The 20,558-nt window shown below is 47.6% G+C and overlaps 1 protein-coding gene across 11 annotated transcripts in view; it reads left to right on the forward strand.

Annotated features, from left to right (window-relative positions):
- AGAP1 (ArfGAP with GTPase domain, ankyrin repeat and PH domain 1) overlaps positions 1 to 20,558 on the forward strand; it is a 639,080-nt gene that overhangs the window by 170,480 nt on the left and 448,042 nt on the right. For 3 of the 11 annotated variants that reach the window (XM_021924437.2, XM_021924440.2, XM_021924438.2), the window contains exon 1: positions 3,771 to 4,841. The exons of 4 other annotated variants lie outside the window; for them this stretch is intronic. In XM_021924437.2, the coding sequence (XP_021780129.1) occupies positions 3,884 to 4,841 (958 nt within the window). In that variant the 5' untranslated portion in view covers positions 3,771 to 3,883. Of the gene's footprint in view, positions 1 to 3,699; positions 4,842 to 20,558 lie in introns of those variants that run through there. 4 more of the 11 variants (XM_021924439.2, XM_021924435.2, XM_021924436.2 and 1 more) reach the window with 4 other exon arrangements.

The following is a 20,558-nucleotide window of genomic DNA, read 5'->3' on the forward strand; positions in this document are numbered from 1 at the left end:
TATTCTCAAGGAGAACGTTTGATTTATAGGTCGCTAGAAATGACCCGGGACAGAGGAGTCGTGGGAGGGTGGCCAAAGCATCTCATAAAGTTGGAACTAAGGGAGCAAAGCCAGCTGCTGAGGGTGATGAATGGGGGTTAGCTAGGGCTGGCACCTTTCCTGAACTCTCCTCTGCAGTCTTCCTCTCTCGGGCGGCATTAGTCCCTGCAGCACGGAGGCATTGCCCGGCTGCTGTTTGGTTTTGAGGTAGCAGTGAAATCAACTACATGCTTAAAAAAAAAATGGTGATATGCTCCATGGCATGGAAAAATTCAAGAAATGACAGTCTAGTGGAGTCAGTTTAAAAAACCACAGGAAAATAAAGCATAATGCCATCTGAACATATATAGTATTATGATTTTTTTTTTCCTCTTCAAAAAAGACTGGTCTGGCTTTGTAGAAGGGGATTTAGATTTTGGAGTGACATGTCGGGAGCATGTGTCTTCTTTGCATCGGGAGAGCCCATCTCTCTAGGGCAGTGGGGAAAGGCAATTCTCTCTGACCAGGTTTTTCAGCACCCACAGTCGTACTTGACATGGCAGCATTATGATCGGTATGGAAAGTAAATGCTTCCTTCTGAGGTGGAAATGCTGAAGGATCACAAACACACTGGCTATGGCTGAAAGAGGTTCCCTGGAAGAGTCAGTGTCATCTAAGGTGGACGGAATGGATTCTTCTACTCTGCAGCCTGCATCTCATATGGCAAAGTGCAAAACCTGGGATGGATTCTAGACAAAGGTACAGTAATTGGGAGAGACAAACAGTCCAGTATTTGAGCCCTGAAGGAGTACTACTTTATTTTTTACTTTGGGCTCTATGAATGCTTCAGATAACAAGTGAGATAGATTTGCATATCTTAATTCTGGACAAGCTACTTTCATATTAAAGTTCATCTCAGTATCTGAACAGAGCCATGGTCTCAAATCGTGGGAATTGATCTCCCCTTCCCGCACCTGGCTAAGTTAGGAGCCCAGGGTTCTGGTCCCACCCTTGACAGTAGCAAAGATCTCTGTCTATCCACGTTGCTCTGTTTTCAACTTACAGACCTGGGTGACCTTTAAGTCTGTACAGCTGCAGTGATAACATTTTAGACTTTTGCCAAATTTTAGTGGTGTTCATCATTAAAGAGACGGTATGGCACTGTAGCTGTCTCTGGGATTATCGCGAAGCTTTTATCTCCCTCACTGTCCTTTTGTGGTAAAATCACGTAGTCTTAGCATTTTTTGGGTGTTGTGTCAATTCTTTGAAGACAGAACCCCTTTTGTCACAGTATTGTCACTGTGTAGCATTGCAGTAGGTACTCAATATATATTCGATGAATAAATGAACCAATAGAAAAATGAGTAAGTCTGAAAGTTTGCTAAAAATGCTACCTGGAAATGTCAAGATAACATTTACATTTGATTTGCTTGGAGTTTAGTAATATTCACATGTTTACTTTTGTCTTTGTTATCAACAAAGCAGAATGCTGATGCTTACTAAGACAAAAAAAAAAAAATGAGCACAGGCAGTGTGACCCCCAAACCCCAGATTTCACCCTTACTGAGGAGCTGTGTAGCCCTGGGGAAGTGCCCTTTGTCTCCAAGCCTCTGCATCTCCCTAACCAGATGGGCGTTAGGCTGTCATTCTGAACCATTCTGACAGATGAATCCCGCCTGGCTCCCACTCTAGAAGTTGGGGGTTCTTGGTTCTTATCAAAGAGGGCTGCTTTATTGAAACTCAAAAGGTAAAATGATTCTGTCTTGGGAACCCCTCCTTACAATGAGGATGTAATCAGAGGTACCGCATCCAGAGCCTTTAAAGTTTGAGTAGCTGGTAGGCTGAGGTGTGACCCTATGATGGTGAAAATCATGTTGAGGTCGAGGCCACAGAGGGTGGTCAGGTGTATTTTAAAGTATCCTTTCAAGAAAAATAAAGTGAATCACCTAGCACTCTCATATATTTCATTAAATCTGAATATTAAATTTCAAACTGTCATAAAATCCAGATTTCCTAGGCTATAACTTCTATAACTTCCTTCAAAAGAGAGCTTGCCCAATTCATTTTTATGCCACTTCCAGTGCCGTGAACACAATAGGTACCCCCACAATAAGATTAAAGTAGGGAAAGTTGGCACCTGACAATCCCTGCCTGCAAATAGCATATCCCAAAGTAATGCTTCCCCCTGGCCTGGCCACCAGCACCTTGCCCAGAAACAGCCTGTAGCAAGCTGTGGCATTTCTAGGTCTGGAGAAGGTCGTGTAAGCAAGTGGTGTGATTAGGGGACATTGTATTTTTCCTTCTGAAACTTTTTCATCAAGGAAACTCTGAAACAATACATCTGTGTTTAAGACAGCGTGAGGAACTGATAAGTTGATCACCTATGTCTAAACATTGTGTGGCCTGGGATAATATCCAAGACCAGTATCTGTCAGCCCACCAGGTAGGAAGTGGGGGATTTGATGGAAGAGACGTTCAGTTTTCAGTATTAATGGTGAATATTTCGCATGTACACAGAATGCCTGGCACATAGGATTTTAATCAATTTAATCTTCACAAGAATGCTCAAAGTTTAGGAGCTTTTATCGGCGCTCCTATTTTACAGGTGGAAAAGCAGGTGGTTTGTCAGTGGATAAGCCTGGCTTGCGGGCAGGCACGTCTGTCTTCTTGCTCTTAACCACAGTATTTTCCTGTCTGTCGTCATGGGGAGTAAGTGCTTACCTGTGAGGAATCTTTCCCCACACATTGGTAAAATAACCCTACGAGATTATTTTAGAAGCTTTGCACAGAGTATGTATGATATGGTATGGCAGTGTATGGTACCATAGAAGTTTATCTGGGGTGAGATTATTGCTAATTGAAAATGAAAACAAGACAGAATTATGTTAGGAGGCAGATTGTGGCCCTTCATTGGCAGGGCATTGGTGTAAACAGCACCCTCCCCTCACAGTCGCATCTCTTTGTTCTTGTCTTCCTGGAAGCCCACTTGTTCCTAGGTGAGGTTGGGGGTAACAGGTACCAAAGATACTTGGTTTTTTAAACGAGTCACATGAGTTTCATCTTCGAGGCTGCATGGTTAGGAAAGATGCCTCATATAAACGCGCAGCAGGTGAGATATGCCCCTAGTTTTGTTTTTGCAGGCCAAGCCCCAAAGTGTGCGTGGTTTTAGGGTGCAGGCTGGTGCTAGGCTAGGCCCCCCGAGGCTCCGGTCCGCGCTGCGCCGATCCATCCCGGCGCTTGGGCCTGCACGCCGCCGCGCTCGCCGCCGCCGCCGCCGCCGCCACCGCGCTCCCGGGACTCCGCCAGCCCGGCTGGGCGCGCGGCCCGCGGTCCCTGCACGTCGGCCCCCGCCGCCCGCCCCGCCCCGGCGCGCGTTTCCATTTTAAACCGCCGCCCGCCGCCCGCCACCCGCCACCCTTCGGTCGCAGCCGGCGCAGCTGTCCGCGCGTCCCGGAGCCCAGGGAGTGGCGGAGGCTGCGGAACCGCCGAGCTGTGCTGCCGGGGCGGGAGGATGCGCACGGGCCCCGCGTCGTAGACAATGAAGCCGCGGGCGCCGCCGCCCGCCCTGGGCCCTGCGCACCGCGGCCGCACCTGCCGGCGAGAGCGCTCTCGCGCCTGACCGGCCGCCTCGCCTGACCCTGCCGGCCCATGGCTCGGCGCCCCGGGCCCGGACCCCGGCACTCGGGCGGCGCGGCGTACGGGCCGGCGGGTGCCAGGGGCGCCTTCCCCGCAGCCTGAGTGCGGCCCTTGCGGCGAGCGGGGGGCGTGGGCCACACTCCCGGACCGCCTGCCCTCCTCGCCTGACCCGGCGCCCTCCCAGCCCGCGGGCTCGCTGGATGCGGCGGGGCCCCAGTGCGCGGGCGACATGTACTTGTTGGACGGCAGCGGCGAGCCCGCGTCGCCACCCGCGGACGCGATGCCGCGCGGGACGCCTCCCAGAAAGACCGTCTACCGCATCTCCGTGACCATGGTCAGGAAAGAGCAGCTGGCCGCGCCGGGCTCTGGCGGCCCGGACCCGCGCCCCGCTCGGCGGCCCCGGCCCGCGCGCTCCCCGGACGCGCCCGGGCGGCTTGAGGAGGAAGCCGAGGAGGCGGAGGGTGTGGAGGAACCGGAGGGTCGCCGGCCGCGCGCATGGGATTTCCGCACCTTCCGCACCCGCAGCACCGGGCAGCTGGAGCTGGGGCGGCTCCGGCCGTGCGCACGCGGCCTGGAGCCCGCGGACCTGGCCAGCAGCGCGCGGGCGGAGGAGGAAGGACGAGGCTCGCCCGCGCCCGGCAGCCCCGACGTGGAGGGGGCCCGGGCCGCGCCCCTGCGGCGGAGCTTGAGCTTCAGGCACTGGAGCGGGCCTGAGGCGCCGCAGGGCCGGACACTGGGCGGCGGGAGGCGCCACAGCAGCTCAGGGAGCCTGGCCTGGGCGCCGGATGACGAGGCCGCCGCCGGGGCCACCCTGGAGCCCGCGGCCGCCACGCAGCCCTCCTCGGAGAAGCGCAACACCCTGGACGTGGGCGAGGTGCTCAGCAAGAACGACACGCTATCGGACCTGGAGCGTTGGGAGCGCAGTAAGAGCAAGAACCGCACGCTAGACAACAGCGACCTGCAGCGGCTGGAGCGCGCGCGGGCGGCGGCCGGGGCCGGCGCGGCCTCGGAACACCGGCTGCTGCGCTTCTTCAGCGGCATCTTCGCGCGCAGGGATGGGGGCCCGGGCGGCGGGCCCTCCCCACGGAGCGGAGCCTCGCGGCCGCGCGGCTACTTCAGCCTGCGGCGGCCGCCGGTCGAGGCGCACTCGTCCAGCGGCGAGAGCATCGACGGCTCCCCGCGCAGAGGTGGGCAGCGTGCCCGGGGGTCCCGGGACGGGAAGGGGCGTGGTGGGGACTTGCTGGCTCCACAGTGGCCATGGAACCCGCCCTCCCGGGTCGGTAGCCGGCACGTGGCCTGGAGAGAAGTGAACTCGGGTACTGCGGTTTTCCCCAGCAGGGCGCAGCGGTCCTGGGGTTTCTGGCTGCCCCTGCGCCTGGCTGTGCGTGCCAGTTTCCCTCGGGGTCCACCACCTTCATCAAGGAGAGCTTGACCCGGGACAGGTCGCTTTGCCAGGCGGCGCCGACCTCCCTCGCGTTCTGGCTGGGCCTTCTGCGGGAGCGGGCCCTGAACTGGCTGCCCGCGACACCTGTGAGGCCGCCCCAGGGAGCCGAGGCTCGCAGGTCGCCGCCGCACAGGTGCCGCTGCCTGGGTGGGAAAAGCCGGCATTCATCCTGGCGCCCCTCCCTGCCTGCAGTCGTCTCCCTGTTGGTGCTACCATCTGTGAATGCTGTGGTGTGGCCTCAGATGACTCCGTGGCCCTCGGTAGTGAGCTGGCTGTGAGGACACTTCACTACAGTGGTGGGGCGCAGGGCGGGACGGAGGCCTCTCTCCGCAGCTTTCCTGCCAGGTGGCATCTTAATGTGGAGAGCGAGTCTGGGACCGGATCTGTTTCCTGGTAATGTAGGCTAGCAAAGGGGCAGGAAAACTGCAGCCCTGCAGCCTGTTCTGAAACCTCAGGTGTCTGTTCCCTTGTGTCCTCTGACAGGGACTTTGCAGGGAGGGATCTCCAGCCAGATATGGTATTCCACTGCAGGAATCAGTTAACCTTTTGGTAGGTAGCATTTGGGGGTCAGAGCCTCCAGAAACTTCCCTTCGTGTATTCTCTTAAAATATTAGAAAGTGATGCGTGTTATTTTGTTAAAAGAATTGGTTTGCACGAAGTTGCTCCTGTCATCATTGGCGTTCAGAGGAAGTTAAGACCTGAAGGTCCCAGTTCTCTAATAAGCAGGCTTGCATCTTTGTTCTGTGGACTTTGAAGAAAACAGTAATTAGCTGCATTGGTTCCAGACGAGTTTGTATCAGAGAGAGAAAGAGAAAGGCACAGACATGATTTATAGAGGATGCGTTTCGTTGTGGTCCCTCTTGATACAAGTTAAAAGCATTTGGGGTTTGGGTAGTTCCTCTCTGGTCAAATGGATTGATAGTAGATTTGGAGTAGTAAGGGGGTGACGTGTGTTGGAATGTTTATAGTAATGCTCAGTTTGTTCTTTGTGGTCAGTCCTTCTCTGGGTGGAATTACTTTGGTCTGAGACATAATATTACTAGCATTGTGAGTTGTATAGAAAAATGGAAATTTAATGAACTACATTACAGCACATATGGTCAGAACTCTAGGGCCTCACTTTTTTCTGAAGTTCTAAGTAATCACGTACTCAAAAAAGCTACATGTTTCACCTGGATAAATTCTTTGCCTTTGGCTAAAATGTCTGAAATATCAATATTCTTAGGATTTTGGTGATACCAGTGTCTATTACAGGTAAAAGTTGTAGTCCCCACAGGTATCACAACCTCTCATTTTATTACACTTCTCCAGTCTTTACATGTTTGCTTCCTGTGACATAAATTATTCAGAATTTAGGTGCTGTATAAGATTTTGAATTTAGATGAGAGTCTCTAAGGTAAGAGTCAGATGCAGTAGAGCCCAAGCTCGGTTTCCCTGTAAATGTCCATAGGATGCAAGTCCCCAAACCACTGGAGACAGGTGAGTTTGTAGAACTCGGAAATTTTGGATCTGAGGAAGGTAAAATGGTGTGTGTTGTAGAACACTGCCTGTGAGGTCGGGTGGCGCCCTGTAATAACACACTAGTATTTTGCAGCAAAGCCTGAGATATCCACACTCAGTGAAATAAATAGTGATTAAAAATAGCCTCATGCCAGTTAGGTTAGAGTCTGGTTTTGCCACCAAAATAATTTGCCAACCATTTATGAAAAGAAGTTCCTTCCATTCTCAGACCTTTTTGGATTTTAGATTGACAGCTAAACTGTTGTAGATCTGCAACATGATAAGCATCATGAGAAGCACCACTGGCTTTCTCTGCATCTTGGCCATAATGTTTAAAGTTTAGAGTCCTTGAAAATATAAAGGAAATTAAAAATGACATCAGCTTGTGCAGGTTTTCCTTCTGTTAGAATCTTTCCATCTTCTTTAAAACAGCTAAGTAAATTTTTGAATTGGCTACAGGAAACTAAAGACTAAGTAATTATTGCATTAAATAGTCTATTTGGCTTCTCAGCGTTAAATGCTTAGGCAAGGTATTTCCATTAGCACAGGGAAGCAAGATGGCTGGAGTCTTATTTTAAAGCACACACGGGCTCCTACATATGTGTGCCTTTGGTTTGCCTGTATTCTGAACTCAAGGCGTTAAGGATGAAAGGATTGGAACACCTACCTTTTGTAGGATGATTCTCTTGTACTCTCTGATCCTTGTTGGAACTTGTCTATTTAGGCTCTTCCCAGTTCTTCCCCCTAACGCAGAACAGTTGCCTCCCTGAGTTCAGGGCTGCTCCCTCTATGTAAGGCTTGCAGCTGATAGCAGCTAGCCAGCAGACATTCCAGAAAGACCCTGTGTCACATCAAGGGCAGTTTCGTGTTACCTGATACACATGTATTGAGGCAGAGTCCGTTGACTCAAGTATAATTTAATGCAAGGAAAGATCAAATAATAAATGATTAATGACACTGTAGGGTGTCCCCTTGCAGCGCATGCTCTGCATCCCAGTGGATGCTCTCCGGGCCGGCCCTGGAACCAGCTGCGCTGGGAGTGAAGTCCACACTGACTATGCCCATCCAGAGCATTCAGTGTCTTTAGGGTGTTCTCTAGCTGTCTGGGAGGATTGATTACAGTAATAAAGTGATTCATTGATACTCTTACTGAGGTTAGCTTTTAAAATTAGTAATTTACAACTAATTTTTGACAGCACATTTTATGACTGGCTTTGTTCTTTAATTTCTGATTCCCTTGATTTATATCACTCAATTACTGTAGGGTGATAGACCTTTTTTTTTTTTTTTTTTTTTTAATTGACGGAGTCTCACTCTGTTGCCAGGCTGGAGTGCAGTGACCCAATCTCGGCTCACTGCAACCTCCCCCTCCCAGGTTCAAGCGATTCTCCTGCCTCAGCCTCCCGAGTAGCTGGGACTACAGGCGCCCGCCACCATGCCCAGATAGTTTTTGTATTTTTGGTTGAGAGGTGGTTTCACCATGTTGGCCAGGATGGTCTCCATCTCTTGACCTCTTGATCCACCCCCTCGGTCTCCCAAAGTGCTGGGATTACAGGCATGAGCCACCGCACCCTGTTTTTGTTTTTGTTTTTGTTTTTGTTTTTTTAATCATTTTAAACAACCTTCAGTGGAGAATGTGAGGACACAGCAATTAAATGAAACAATTTGATAAATTTTGATTTTTAAATTGGATTTGTTCCTGAAAAGGACACTTGTAAGGAAGCTATGTAATTCAGTGTTTCTCATTTGAAACATTTTGAACTGATCACAGTTTTTTGTTATTAGAATTGATTAGCTACAGTCTTTTGTTGTTACAATTGAATATTCCTAGAGTTTGCTTGCTTTTTGTAAGTGACTCCAGATAGCAATTTGGGAAACTCCTCATTATTTTTGTTTAGGGCTAAAATTATTCTCCTGGAGACAGAGCAGTTGTACTTGGGGTACATGGAAGAGCTGTGCTGAAGGTCAGCCAGGGAACCTTCTAAGCCAGCCGGGGTCTGTGTCCTGTGTTTATTTCCTTAGAATGGAGCCCAAGTTTCAGCATAGGTCACCTGTTAACATCTTTCTCTTTGATGACTTGGGGTGGAATATCCCGCCACCAGGGGAATGTTCAAAAAGTACATCTGCTCCAGAGGTCCTCCAGTGTTAACACGCACATTGCAGCAAATTATTGGGTTATACGGTTAACAAATACCTTTTGTTTGGAGCTGTAAGACCCAATTATAAAGCACCAGTAGTTTTGTTTTTTTAAGTAATCTTATTGTCTCTAATGCGTTAACAAACATATATTGCGTTTCTATGGTGTGTTCTGCGTTCACTAGGCAGTGGGAGCTGGGGCTAACTAGAGCACAGTTCCTGTCTTCACAGGTCAGTAGCACACTGGAGGAGATGGAAACGATTGAATGAATTACAGCCTCACGGGGTACTTGAGGGAAGATATGACTGTTTCTCTGCACAGCATATCTCCATTAGAGCACTAGTCGCACTGTATAATAATAACCTCGCATACATGCCTGCCACTTCTAATTAGTGAGTTCTTCCTGGGCATGAAGCATGATCATTCCTCTGTGTACTGCAGAGTTATAGACACCGTGCTTGACACGTAGATTTTAGTAAATGTTTGTGGGAGGAACTAATGAGAGAACTAGAAGAGGGAGTGAATTGAATGTCCTTGAGTTAATGGGAAGGAATTAATGAAGGCCTCACAGAGGGGTAAACGAGCTGGATCTTGTAGGATCTGTAGGAGTTTACCAGGTAGAGACGACTCCACCAGCAAGGTGTTTGGGATTTCTGTAGTTAATTGCTAAGAATTTATTCGTGTTCCCCAGATCTTTATGACTAATGCTAACACTAAACATAAAACAGGATGTTACTCTTTCTACAGTGAGCTTTGGTGTTTTTGTTTTTGAAAACTATTTTTGGTATATGGTTTTTGTTTCTGATAGGAATTCTCCTTTAGGCTATTGTCAATTTATTTTCCTGTAATGATTCGAAACAATTATATTAACTTAAAATGATGTCACAGTGAGTGAAATAACGAAAAAAAAGTTTTAGTTATTGAGGGTAGTCTCGTGATGAGCTGAAGTGCGCACAGCTGCACTCATGTTGCCAGGTGATTAAGAACAGAATTGGTATTAAGGTCAATGGATTAGCAGAAAGGGGGGAGATTATTGTCTCTTCGTTATTTAGAAAGAAGTACCATCTGCCCATGATCGTTTTGGTTTAGGTTTTGTTCAGCCCAAATTAGAATCCGCTGTGGTGTTGATTTTTCCTTATGGATGACAATCCTAGAACTGTGTTTCCCATTGTTGATACATGCACTCACCTTTGCTAGTTCTCTCTTCTCCTATTAAGACATGAATGTAGCTGCTCCTTTAATTTCATTTAGCTAGTTTTAATTCAACAATGGGTCTTGGCCCTTTGTTTTCTTATAATCTTTTATTGTGTTCATTTTCCTGGTTGATTTTTAATTGTGACATCACTAACAGCTCTAAAGACTCAGAAAGCTTACCAGGCAGCACGCTTCCCTGGGTCAGAAGATGGGAGTCCTCTCCTCTCTCATCCAGTACCAGGGTGTACCAGTGAGAGGCTTGTGAAGGGATTGTTTCGGTGGCTCCTTGTCTAACAAATGAAGATAATTTTTATGAGGTGCATTTTGGTCGGTGGGAGTGGAGGGGAAAATAATAGTTGCTTTCCTATACTGTCCTTTGTTGGGAATGGTGAAAATATTTTGAATCTGTTTCTGGTGTGATCGTTAGGTCCAAGATTTCACGCGACGTCGTGTGCGGGGTGTTTTGGTCAGCATGCAGGAACGCTCCTTTTTTCTCTGTACGGCCTTTGGGGGCATCGTTTGAGTGGATGTTCATTTGTTTGAGACGACTGTCAGAGGGAATCTTGTGTTCCTTTGCTCTCTGTGCCTGTCATTGCAAGGGCTTCTTTGAGCTGGTCTGCTGACCGTCAGGCACTTGAGACTGACTCGGTGAACAATGCCGCCAGCCTTTCTGACACGGGCCCCGCCCTCTCTGACTCCTACACAGGATCAGAATCACTCAGATATCACTTCTGTTGGTGGAGGTGAGGGAAGAATATTTATCCAGTTTCTGCCTTTCTGCCCCCATTAGCTCTTTACAGAAAAAAAAAAAAAAAAAAAAAAAAAAGCAAAACCAGTTGTTCTGTGAAATATGCAAAGCAGGGTTTTGGCCTTGAGGATGTGTGTTTGTGACTTGCTTTCCTGTGCCGTAAGTGCTGCTGCCTCAGGAGCGGACACAGTCGCTTATGGCGCCGATGGGCCTGCGCGGCGCTGGTCTTGCTCCTCTGGTGCCAGTGCAGCTCGTTGGCAGCTCCAAGATACTTGGATATCTCACTCTTCTGGCTATTTCCGTTGCCAAACTAGAATCCCAACCTTCTGAGAGTCTGTTCTCTTTTGGATTTGTTCATAGATGTCTACTCTGCTCTCCTGATCTGGTTCATGAACACTCTGGAAGCCAAGTTCATGGAGGACACTGTGGATGTGTCATTTGGAAGAGGAGACTGGAGCATGGAGGCTTTGTTCCTAGTGTTAGAGAAACAGACATGGAAAGGACACCGTGTCTGGTGCTGCTTAAGGAAACTTAAAGGCAAAAGGATTTGGGCTCCGAATTAGGAAGTCATTTCTCACAAGCAGAGCTGTTCCGATGCGGAAGAAGCTGGCTTCTCCTATCTCTGGAGGCACCCAGACTCGGGCTGGTGAGGGACTGTTAGGATGGGGGCTGTGTGTGTGGTCGCGGGTAGAATTGGTGGTCTTCAAGTCCCATCCTAGTTTTCAAGGTCTAGAGTCCTTTCAGAATCTAGGATTTGATTTTTCACCTGGTCTTCTCTCAGCGGTTACTTTTCTCCCAGATTTAAAGGAAGATAATTGTCTGAAGTTTCTTTGGACTGTCCTCCTGCCTGCCTGCCTCCCGCCCCCACCTTGAAATCCTGGTATGTTCTGCCGGCTCACCTGAGACGTAGTAAGAGTTCTGCCTGTCAGCTGCAAAGTGCTGGGTGGAAGGTCCCTGCTTCCCACTCTCCTTTTCCCGCCTGCCAGCCCCACAGTAGTGCTGCCTGGGCTTGTGTTTGGCCATGAAGCCCCTCTCAATACCGATGCCATTTGTCTTCTGGGCATCCAGATGGCGAGTGGTGGCTGGGCATGATCTTAATCGGATTCTCCCCGTGCACAGTCTTGACTCAAAAACTGATTTCAGGTGTGTGGATAATACAATGATGGTGACAAGAAAGAATGAACGCTTTTCTATTGGTTGTTGGAACACATTTAAATTGCCACATGGAGAAAGCAGTGTCTTGATTCAGTGGAGTGGATTTAGTCTTCACAACAATACTTCGGTTAGTAAGGTGGTTCTGCCTAGTTATCTACGTCTCTGAGCCCTGCCTACCTTATGCCAGTAAACAAATGTGTCACTGTACAGCCCAGCACCATATCTTTGTTTTATTTGATTTAGCTGTAATACGAGTTTTGCAAAAGACCTAAAAATAGAAACATTGCATATGTGGCTATGTTTGTATTTATAGTTACTATGAGATACACATTTGCTCAGGTGGATTTTTTATATCCCGAAGCTACAAGTATAAGCCAACCTTGTATTTTGCTTTCACTGTTTTCCCCTGTGTTTTCTCATGATCTTCAATTTAACTACTTCCTTGAAAATTATTGACCATTGTTACCTTAAAATTATAAACGGGAAGAATAAAGCTCTTTTTTTCCTTTGGCTTAATCCCCTTCCCACTCCTCTTATTCGTAGAACTGGAGGAGTAACGATTACTTGGCAGCATATGGATTCGTCTCATTCCTGGTACAAGCCAAATATGTGTTTATGTTGGAGAGCCAGTCTGAGTGCTGCGTCCCAGCGTCACCTTTCATAATCCCTGCTGTGCCTTCTTCCGGAGAGCTGGCACCAGAGAGCATTGCCTGGAAAGCAGAGTAATCTGTGTTCTTGAGATTTTAGAGAATAAGGATGGATATTCGTTGTTGGGCGTGACTTTCCATCTTCAGAGTAAGAAAGCATTGACACAATATATCGATGAGGTTTGTTCACTGGAGTGTAATAAAGGTCATTCGGTGAATTCGGTATTTTCAGATATTTAGGTTTCTAATATGATGCGAATGGTGTTACGTGGATCTGTGTTGTACTGACGCTGACATTTTGACTGTCGTTTGTAAGTAACGTACGACTACTTTGGATCAAAAGCACCATGGCTTAACCATTGAAGATAATGTTACAGACTTAGATAATGGTTGTGCCAGCAGGTAACTAGTGAGAGGAACTTTAGCTTTATATGCAAGAGATCAGAGCACAGGGAGCTGGCCCCATGGCTGGCTTTCCTTGTGGCTACTCACGCCCTACGACTGAAGAGCAGTGATTAAATACATATTCATAGAAGATGGATAAAATCTACTTTGTCCGTGGAAATGAGCTAAAATATTAAGAATTCAAGGATGTTTGGCCAGGATTTGGGCTTTGATTTGGCTGTGGGAGAAGTGTTGGGCCTGAGCCCTGGTGGGGGTGGGATGGGGCAGAGGTTTGAGTGTGAATGCTGGTGTCCAGAGGGGTCAGGGGCCCTGCAGCCCCCTCTGGAAGCTGTGACTTGGGAAGCACGCTCGTGACCATTTGGACCCATCTCAGGTGACTTGATGTGTGATCCCCCCGTCTCTGTTCTGTGGCTCTCTGTGGGCCTGGGGAAGGGGTCCCAGGCATCCCCTTGATGCCATGGGGGGAGGCACCGAGAGCAGAAGGCTGGCTTCTCCTGGTGTCTTGTTCTTGGCAGGGAGCAAATGACATCCATTTTGGCTGGTGCTGACATGGTGAGTGTACCTGCGTAGGTGTGTGCAGCTGGGGCTGTACCTGCCAGGAGCATCCTGGCGTGGGTCTCCTGCCTGAGCCTCTCCTTGTTGGGAATGCTGTCCTTAGGCACATCCTCATCTTCAGGCCTCACCAGAAGAATTGCCTGGCCTGGTGGGAAGAGAGTGGCTGCGGGCTCCCACAGGTTCAGCTCAGAGTCCCACTCCACACTTCCTGGGCCAGCTTCCCCCTCTGAACACCTGAGCCGACACTGGGACTGTGAACCCAGATACGATGACTGTGCTCACAGCTGCAGCTTAGGATGCAGCCAGCTGTGTTTTTCCTACTTCCTCTCAGCTGGGCAGTTTGCTGGCCTCTGAAAATTTCAGCCCTTTTGACACTCTGATCCTTCTTACGTGCCTCCCAAGGAGGAAGCATGCACTAGAGCGGAGGAGCAGGTGACTGCAAACCTGGTGCCGTGCTAGAGCGGGAGAGGGGTGACTGTCCTGTCACCTTTCCTCCAGCTAGTGAACCATCTTGTCTGCTCCCTTCTCCCAACACAGCCCACATGTGGACAGCCAGACACATGCAGAGCCATCGTTTTTTCAAAGACCTGTGAAAGTGTAAAGGCTTTGTTCACTCATTCTTGAGACTAACAGTTCAAGTTCACAAGACAAGAATAAATGTGGAATACAGTATGCACCTAAAAATATAATACAGTTTTAATTTTCATCTGTACCGTTAGCATTGACCAGCACTTACTGAATGATGTGCTCTTAGACTGTGTTAATTGACTTTTAAAAGTAGATTGTTAATAGAGCAGTAGGTTGGAAATTACAGTATTGGCGAAATTTATTGTTTTCCACGTGTGTATACCTTAAGTACTATAAAGGGTCTAATTTAGTTTGCTTGTAGTTTTTTTTTTTTGAGATGGAGTCTTGCTCTGTCGCACAGGCTGGAGTGCAGTGGTGTGATCTTGGCTCACTGCAGCCTCCGCCTCCCGGGTTCAAGCAATTCTCTGCCTCAGCCTCCCAAATAGCTGGGACTACAGGCATCCGCCACCACGCCTGGCTACATTTTTTTTTAATATTTTTAGTAGAAACGGGGTTTCACCATGTTGGCCAGGCTGGTCTCGAACTCCTGACCTCGTGATCCACCCGCCTCAGCCTCCCAAAGTGCTGAGATTACAGGCATGAGCCACCGTGCCTGGCCTCAGTTTGCATATTTTATACTGTGTTATAAAACAGTATCAGCACTTTTGTTTGTTTTAACGTAGAAATAACAATATATACATTGTGGACTCCTCCTTTCAAGATGGGCATATTTCATTTTCACTCTGAACTAGCTTGGTGGCTAAGAATGAGGTGTCTGGAGCCAGGAACCTGTTTGGTGGGGGTTTTGTTTTGTTTTGTTTGAGATGGAGTCTCACTCTGTTGTCCAGGCTGGAGTGCAGTGGTGCAATCTCGGCTCACTGCAACCTCTGCCTCCCAGGTTCAAGCGATTCTCCTGCCTCAGCCTCTCAAGTAGCTGGGATTACAGGTGTGTGCCACTATGCCTGGTTAATTTTTAAAAAATTTTTAGTAGAGATGGGGTTTCGCCATGTTGGCCGGACTGGTCTGGAACTCGTGACCTCAAATGATCCGCCCACGTTGGCCTCCCAAAGTGCTGGGATTACAGGCCTGAGCCACCATGCCTGGCCCAGAACACTGAATTTGCCGGTTACTAGATGTGTGACCTTTAGCAAGTTATTTAACCTGTCTGTGCCTTAGTTTTCTCACCCGAAAAGTGAGGACTGGCAATGGCATTTAACCTTCTGGGCATTGGTGAGTGAACTCGATGTGTGGGAGTGTGCGCATGTGCGTGTGTGTGTGTGTTTTCAGGCAGCACGAGCGTGGAGTTCGTGTTCCGGCTTGTTGCCAGCTGCTGTAGTTTACAGTCCTTTTTGTTGATGGACTCATCCCACCCCCTCCAACACAGGGAATGTTCTGGAAGGAAGTGCGGCTACCCTGCCATGGTTCTGTGTCTATGGGAAATCTTATTCTCCTGGAAAACCCAAAGTAAATTATTTTCTTTAAGACAGAACTGGGGACTGGCGCGTTGGCTCAACTCCTGTAATCCCAGCACTTTGGGAGGCCAAGGTAGGCAGATCACTTGGGGTCAGGAGTTCGAGATCAGCCTGGCCAACATGGTGAAACCCCGTCTCTAGTAAAAATATTTAAAAAATTAGCCAGGCATGGTGGCAGATGCCTGTAATCCCAGCTACTCGGGGGGCTGAGGTGGGAGAACCGCCTGAACTCGGGAGGCAGAGATTGCAGTGAGCTGAGATCGCACCACTGCACTCCAGCCTGGGCAACAGAGTGAGACTCATTTCAAAAAACAACAACAAAAAAGACAGAATTGATAAAAATACTGACCCCTTGGAAAGAATTAACTATTTTAGATACCATTGTTTTATTAAAAATGTACTTGCCTCCCTCATATTTGATATAATGCCATCTACGTTTGTATAATTTATAAATATTGTACAATACTTAATACGTATTATATTTAATATTTATAAATTATACAATAAAATTTATAGATTATAAAATAAGTTATTTTAATATTTAAATGTGTTACATGTAAGTTTGTAAAATTTAGGAATAACTTGTTAGAAAGACAAAGAAGCTCTGGATTGAAAGATGTCTGCTGAGGTCAGGAGTCCAGCTCACTCCCCTTCAAGGAGATTGCCTTTTTTTTTCTTTCTTTTTTTTTTTTTTTTTTTTTTTTTTTTTTAATTATACTTTAAGTTCTAGGGTACGTGTGCACAACATGCAAGTTTGTTATGTAGGTATACATGTGCCATGTTGGCTTGCTACTACACCCATCAACTCGTCATTTACATTAGGTATTTCTCCTAATGCTATTCCCAACACCCCCAGGCCCCACCCCCCGACAGGCCCCGGTGTGTGATGTTACCCGCCCGGTGTCCATGTGTTCTCATTGTTCAACTCTGACCTGTGAGTGAGAGCATGTGATGTTTGGTTTTCTGTCCTTGTGAAAGTTTTGCTGAGAATAATGGTTTCCAGTGTCATCCATGTCCCTGCAAAGGACATGAACTCATCCTTTTCTTTCTTTTTTTTTCTTTTCTTTTCTTTTTTTTTTTTTTTTTTGAGATAGAGTCTCACTCTGTCACCCAGGCTGGAGTGCAGTGGCGCAATCTTGGCTCACTGCAACCTCTGCCTCCTGGATTCCAATGATTCTCCTGCCTCAGCCTCCTGGGTAGCTGGGACTACAGACAGGCACCACCATGCCCAGCTAATTTTGTATTTTTAGTAGAGATGGAGTTTCACCATGTTGGCCAGGCTGGTCTCGAACTCCTGACCTCATGTGATCTGCCCGCCTCGGCCTCCCGAAGTGCTGGGATTACAGGCATGAGCCACCACACCCAGCCAAATGCATCCTTTTTTATCGCTGCATAGTATTCCATGGTGTATATGTGCCACATTTTCTTAATCCAGTCTATCACTAATGGACATTTGGGTTGGTTCCAAGTCTTTGCTGTTGTGAATAGTGCCACAGTAAACATACATGTACATGTGTCTTTATAATAGCATGATTTATAATCCTTTGGGTATATGCCCAGTAATGGGATTGCTGGGTCAAATGGTATTTGTAGTTCTAGATCCTTGAGGAATCGCCACACTGGGAGACAGCCTTTCTTAAGGCAATCATGAGACACAGCCCATCGTGGCCTGGTGAAGGAGCAAGACCTAGGATTCACTTTCAGTTTGCATATATGTGTATATATACATATATAGATACACACCTATATATGTGTATATACACATATACACACATACGTGTGCATATACGCATATACATATATACATGTGCACGTGTATGTATGCATATATGTACACATGCACACATATACATGTACATATACATACGTACGTATATGTGTGTATGCATGTATACATATATGTATGTATACGTGTATGTGTGTGTGTGTGTGTGTGTGTGTGTGTGTGTGTATATATATATTTTTTTGAGACAGGGTCTCGCTGTGAAGCCCAGGCTGGAGCGCAGTAGCATGATCATGGCTCACAACAGCCATGGGCTTAAGCAATCTTCCCACCTCAGCCACCCAAGTAGCTGAGACTACACACACATGCCATCATGCCCAGGTAATTAAAATAATTTTTTTTTTTTTTTTTTTGGTAGACATGAGGTCTTACTGTGCTGCCCAGGCTGGTCTCAGAGCCTTGAGCTTAAGTGAACCTCCTGCCTCTGCCTCCCAAATGTTGGGATTACAGACCTGAGCCACTGGGCTTGGCCTAGGAAGGCTTTTTGAATAATCATCTTGCTCATTCTCTTTCTGCTCACTCTCCACTCAGTCCTGATGAACCCTGCTGGAATGTATTACATGTCTGCTCACTTGACATGCAGATTGCAGATCAGGTGGGCGGGAACTGATAACAGTCTCACTTGGCCTCAGTTTCCTCGTGTGTCCAGTGAAGGGATGCACCCTAGCTCTAAAAGTAAACATTATTCTCAACAGAAGAATCTGGGCATTTGCTATCAAACAGATTCCCATTCTTCAGGCAGTTAATTTTCCACACCACAGGAGATGTTTGCGACATTTCGCATTTCTTTGAAGTCTAAGGTAGATATTGATCCCTTGGAAGGAGATTAAGTTCTCCAGTTCCATCAGGTGTAATGATTTCAGTTTTCATGTTCCTAGGTGGCGAGTGCTAACCCAAACCTTTCATGTGTCGGAATGTCATCCCTCTGCAGACCTTTGAGTCCAGATTTCATTTGTAGTTGACCTTTGGGGGTGACAGTCTGATATGTGTAAATTGTAATAGCCCTTCATCGTAGATACCAGTTTAAAGTTCATTTTAGGTGAGTTTCCAAACAGATACATTGGATGTGTATCAGTTTAATTTGGTAAACATGCAGATAAAAATGTATTCCATGAGGACCAGCGTTTGAAAGATGGTTTACATGACCTGATGAGTTTTCATTTTGTCCATTTCCAAAATACACAGGGATGTAGGAACGCCTGAACACCACCTTCATTCAGATCAGACTTATTTGCCTTTGCAGGATGTGGCCAGAGATTTATTTAAGACATTAGCTGTGATGAGGAAGGTCAGATAATTTAAGTGAGGGCAAAGTACACATTACTGAGGAATCGGTGCTCTCTGGTAGAAGGATGTGTGTTCCTGGATTTTTCTTTTTCCTTTTTTTTTTTTTTTTTTTTTTTTTTTTGGATTTTCTTAATCTCTGCCCTCTGACAATTTATTTATTTATTTTTTGAGGTGGAGTCTCACTCTGTCACCCAGGCTGGAGTGCAGTGGTGCGATCTCAGCTCACTGCAACCTCCACCTCCTGGGTTCAAGCTATTCTCCAGCCTCAGCCTCCAGAGTAGCTGGGATTACAGGCACACACCACCATGCCCAGCTAATTTTTGTATTTTCAGTAGAGACGGGGTTTCACCATGTTGGCCAGTCTGGTCTCAAACTCCTGACCTTGATCAAGTGATCAGCCTGCCTCGGTGTCCCAGAGTACTGGGATTACAGGCGTTGAACCACCATGCCCAGCCTTGCCCTCAGATCTTGAACCTCCTGTCTGCTCTTGCTGGGCTGTAGATGGATAGAGGTGTCAGTATTTTCGGTGTGTGACCACTCCTTTTGCTTGTTGGTGTTGGGGCTCCGTGATGTCTGTTTGGGGAGCAGGTGTGTGCAGGAAGGAATCTGCACTCTCCACTTTTGCTTTCCCGACATTGTTTTTTTCATTCTCTCTGGAAGGTCATGAGGGTCCCCTGCACTCACTCACCTCTCACATTTCCAGCCCCCTCGCTTCAGACAGACTTCCGAAACTTTCTGCCTCTCTCGGGGTGCTTAGTATGCCCTGCAGACGTAAGCTGCTTTCAGAAAAAGCCAGATCTCGCCACATGAAACTGCAGGGCATGCTAGAATCTGTTGAATCCTACATCTCCAGTTTTAGGTGGGTGGGAAGTGGGAATTGGAATTTTTTCCTTTTGTTGAGATTTTCGTCATGACCACGTGTGTACCCGTTTAGACTAGACAAGGGAGTCACCGCTGCTGAAAGAAGAGTCATTGTTTATTCATTTTGTATTGGAGGAAATGAGCATTGGCATGTCTTGGTGACATCTCGGAGGAGCAGGGGAATCAATGGCAGGGCTAGGCCTGGGTCCCCTCATCCTGTCCCCTAATTCACCTGCTAGTGCTATTTGAGGGCCAGAACCACCTGTGCCTGTGTTTAGACGGGGTTTGTTGCTGTGCCACAGTAACGCAGTTGCAGCAGCAGCGGCCACACCCGTGTGACATTCGCCAAGCTGGGTACTGTTGGAAGCACTTGGCATGCATTTGTGCAGCGATTCCAGCAACAACCCTGTGCGGTCGATTATTGTCCCGTAGATCTGTAAGATTGATTGGTTATCTGTAGGAGACATCTACATATACATAGTTATAGAGCAGTGAAGAAATAAGCCCAAGGCTATCCCATGAGTTAGGAGCTTCAGGGCTTCTGTGCTTTGCTGGCCCTTGTGCTGCCTTCAGTAGATGGCCCTGGCCCTGCCTGTGCCTTGGACACTCTTCATTCGCCAGCACTAAGATGGTTCAGGGCACTTGGGAGCTAGAGCAAGAGCAATGGAGAGAGTGAGGTTGCTGTGTCCACAGGTCACTGCACAGCTCACCATGCTGGCCTGGCGTGTGCCTGCTGCTATTCATCGGCCCGTAGGGTCTCCTGCACAATACCGGGTTAGTGAGCAGAAAGTAGCGCGTTAAACCATAGAACATAACAATTTTGACTACAGAGAGGCAGGCAGAATAGCTTGTCCAGGAAAATAATAGTGCATTTGTAAGCCAGAGAAAGATGGTACTGTGTGGTGGGGAATTCTGAAAGTCTTAAGTCTGTTTCTCAACTCCGCTCGTTTTCCTGGTTTCAGGCAAATAATTTCTGATGGACCCCAAATTGGCAGGTCACCGTAGGGACCACCCCTAACCTCAAATCTGTGTAATGAAGTATCTGAAACATTCCCACTCGGTTGAGAGTTCTACTTTTTGGGACAGTCATAGAGCTGTGCTGTTGGTAAACTGTCCTGCATGTATGTATGTGCACACTTGTGTGATGTG

Source organism: Papio anubis, chromosome 10 (genome assembly GCF_008728515.1).
Source record: "Papio anubis isolate 15944 chromosome 10, Panubis1.0, whole genome shotgun sequence".
Lineage (NCBI taxonomy): Eukaryota > Metazoa > Chordata > Mammalia > Primates > Cercopithecidae > Papio > Papio anubis.